Source organism: Rhea americana, unplaced genomic scaffold (genome assembly GCF_003343005.1).
Source record: "Rhea americana isolate MKP2758 unplaced genomic scaffold, rheAme1 scaffold_32, whole genome shotgun sequence".
NCBI lineage: Eukaryota > Metazoa > Chordata > Aves > Rheiformes > Rheidae > Rhea > Rhea americana.
In genome coordinates, this window is record NW_028186446.1 from 4478697 (window position 1) to 4481873 (window position 3177).

The 3177-nt window shown below is 42.9% G+C and overlaps 1 protein-coding gene across 1 annotated transcript in view; it reads right to left on the reverse strand.

Annotated features, from left to right (window-relative positions):
• Nucleotides 1-358: 358 nt before the first annotated feature.
• SLC25A13 (solute carrier family 25 member 13) overlaps nt 359-3177 on the reverse strand; it is a 97334-nt gene continuing 94515 nt past the window's right edge. Inside the window, exons 17-19 of the mRNA XM_085310570.1 lie at nt 2398-2556; nt 2225-2315; nt 359-1491 (exon numbers count right to left, since the gene is read on the reverse strand). Coding sequence (XP_085166696.1) covers nt 1302-1491; nt 2225-2315; nt 2398-2556 — 440 coding nt within the window. The 3' untranslated portion in view covers nt 359-1301. The remainder of the gene's footprint in view (nt 1492-2224; nt 2316-2397; nt 2557-3177) is intronic.

The window sequence follows — 3177 nt, forward strand, 5'->3', positions numbered from 1 at the left end:
TATAACATATTAACCAACAAAAGAAAAAGGCGAAAATACCAAAAGCTTATGCCAATCCTGGGTTTTGTCTGAAAAAAGTTCTTTTGAGTGACATCTATGTCAAAGTATCTCTTTTCTACAAAGGGGGATACAGATAGCTTTGCTTTCAAGGTGCAGGTGTTTATAAAGCCTATATATCAAATATTTCCTTAATCTTATACCTAACTTTATGAATTACGTTGAACAAAACATTTGATGTACTATGCCATTTCCATAACAGAATACCATGTGTGCATCTCTGTTTGAAAGGTTTATTTCTACCTTCATAAATACATAGTTTTCTAAATACTGTGCAAGGCACCAAAAATTAAGTAAAATCTTCTGTTTTAAAGTATTTTAATCTCTTTTGACTCAATGAAGTAAATAAGAATCTGAAACCATCTATTTGCCAATTACAAGCCAGCAGTTAAGGCAGGTACCATTGATACAGTGCATGAATTTTCTATTGCAGTTATTTAAACAAGCAGCGTTTTACTTGAAGTGCATATACAAACAGAATTCCAAATACCAGCAACCCAAGGTAGGCACCTAGTTATGAAATTTCCTCGTATGTGTAATAGAATGCCAAAAGTTCTGCCATAAAGTGCAAAGACTATGGACAATAACACTTTCTTTTGAGCATTTTGATACCAGTAACATAATACAACAGCTAAACATTTATAAATGTGGTTTCCATTACAAAAACATGTTCCACATAAAAGCTTCATAATACAATCCAGAAACAGAACTTGTGCATGTACATATTTAAAAAGTTGAAGCTGTACTGGTAGACTTAGGTACCGGGTATATATTTGCTGACCTCTATAGACACGCATTAAGTTTATAACCAATTTACATGTACAGTCAAAATCATTCTGCTTCAAGCACCGTGATTTCCACTGAGTTTTTCCATCTGAGTGACGATGTGTGACATCCGCTCTGGTAATCTGCAACCAACCATTGCCTGTAAGATGATCCGGTTCACAGCTCTCACCCAACCCTCCCCAATAAACGGAACCTAAAATTAGTGTCTTCCCAACACAAGCACATGTCAGATGTGGACAAATACATTCATGGTCCCAAACTTAAAACAACTGGTAAGAATTTCACAGTGATCTGGTTAAGGAAGCACAAAGACAAATGATTACATTTAAGATGAAAATTGCCTTAAAACTCAAATGAAGCTAAACTGCTATATGATGAGAAGCTAAAGGAACAAAGTATTAACCAATTAGAAAAGTGGCTCTTTCCCAACTAATAACAAAAAACCTACAGCAATAATCTTAGGGTCCTACTGCTGCAGCAGCCTTTGAGGTAGGTGGCGATGGCTTAAACCGAGGTAGGTAAAGTCCAAACTTGTTTTCAATCCCTGCAAAAGTGGCAACTGCCAATTTATAACCACCAACATGGTCAGGATTAGGAGCAGGGAGTGTGATCCTAGATTTAGGAACTGGCTCTGATCCAGCTGGTTTTCTGTAAAATAATAATAATAACAAGAAATTAMTTTCTATAGCATAGAACCAGTATTCACAAAAATGCTTTCCATAAAATAAACTGAATGAGAAGTCTGAAGGCATCTCACAGTATGTAACTAAATTCAATGCTACAATGTAATGAGAAATATCCTGTTTTAAAATGTTGCAGAGCATTTAGCTGCCTTCATGGTGATTAAGGATGGTCAAATCAAGGTAAAATTTTTAGAGCATTAATCAAAATTGCAGTGTTGGGGAGATGAGGTTCAGAAGTTTCTGGTACAATGTACAGCCAATCTAGGAACATAGCAGAGTTGTATTTTTTGTGGTGGATTTCAAGTTGCTGTCCCCAAAGCTTCATACACAGTCTGCAGCTGATCCTAGGATGACATGTCAAAACAACAAGATTCACATCCATCTGTATCATCAGTCATCAGCTTAGCAACTAGGGCACATAGCGACGAGCAGGAAGTTCTTAACATTAACAGTYCATTGGTCCAAAATCACATTTTCCTACTGTTTTTACCTCAGATGTTTAAAGGTAGTATCTTCCCTCTTTTCCCCTTCCTCACCCACAGGACCARGTACATTTTTAAACAAGATTTTCTTGTCGTTTTTTTTTTTGTCCTACATAATGGCAAACCCCTGATTCCGTCACTGACACCTGAAGGCACAAAGACGCGTACAGGACCAAGTGCGGCTTCCCACCACGCACTCAGACATCACATACTTACACTCCCCCAAAGTCCACGTAAAACCATCTCTGCAGCAGCTCGTAAGTCACCAAAGTAACACCAAACTGAGGAGAGGATCGAAACACACGAGCTGGAAAGAAAGGAAAACGGTTTGTGAGAGGCAGAAAAAACACAATTAAAACCCACTTGGTAATCAGAGATGTTTCACCCACCTCCTGCTCCTTTCCACAGAGCCTTTGGACCTTCCTCGCGAAGGATCTTTGCAAAACAGTCTACGACGCCACTGTAGGTGGTCTGCCCTGCCCGGGCCGCCACCTGCAGCCTTGTTTTGATGACATCCGCCGGGGTCACCAGCGAGGCTGCCGGCATACCTACACGCAACAGGGAAACCATCAGGTGGGTACCGCTGACTCGTCGCCCGCGCCACCTGCCTCGCTAAGCAGGGCTAGGCGCACCTTCCGCTCCCCCTTCGGAGGAATCCAGCCCCCCCGACTTCACTCGGAGCTGGAAAGGAGAAGCAGCAGCAGGAGGCAGCCGCTGCGGACGYGGCGTCACCCAGGGAACACTTCTCCCGGGGGAACGGCCCGCTCACGAGCCAGAAGCTTGCCTCGATAAGAAGCGCAACGTTTTTGGAGGTGAGGTCCGTCTCTCCTCTCCGCGCCTCGCTGTGGTCCCTGGCCTTGTGGCTGCACGCCGCGCTGGAGCGGCCCGCACACGCATGCGCACGCTCACCTCCGCCCCGCGCGGGACCGACCGCGAGACCAGCAAGGCAGGAGAGCTACGGTTTGGAAAAAAGGTGCATTCTTCTCACTAGGAAAGGCAGACTGCGCAGCTGTGAAGTCACAGCTGACATCCTCAGCAGAGCTTTGGGAGGAAGATTTAAATTTATCCTGGCAGATAATCAACTGAAAACATCAAATACCGAATCACCAATGGGCGGTACTTCTAAAATCATTCCTACCCAAACTTGGGCAGGCCATATTCAGAAAAAA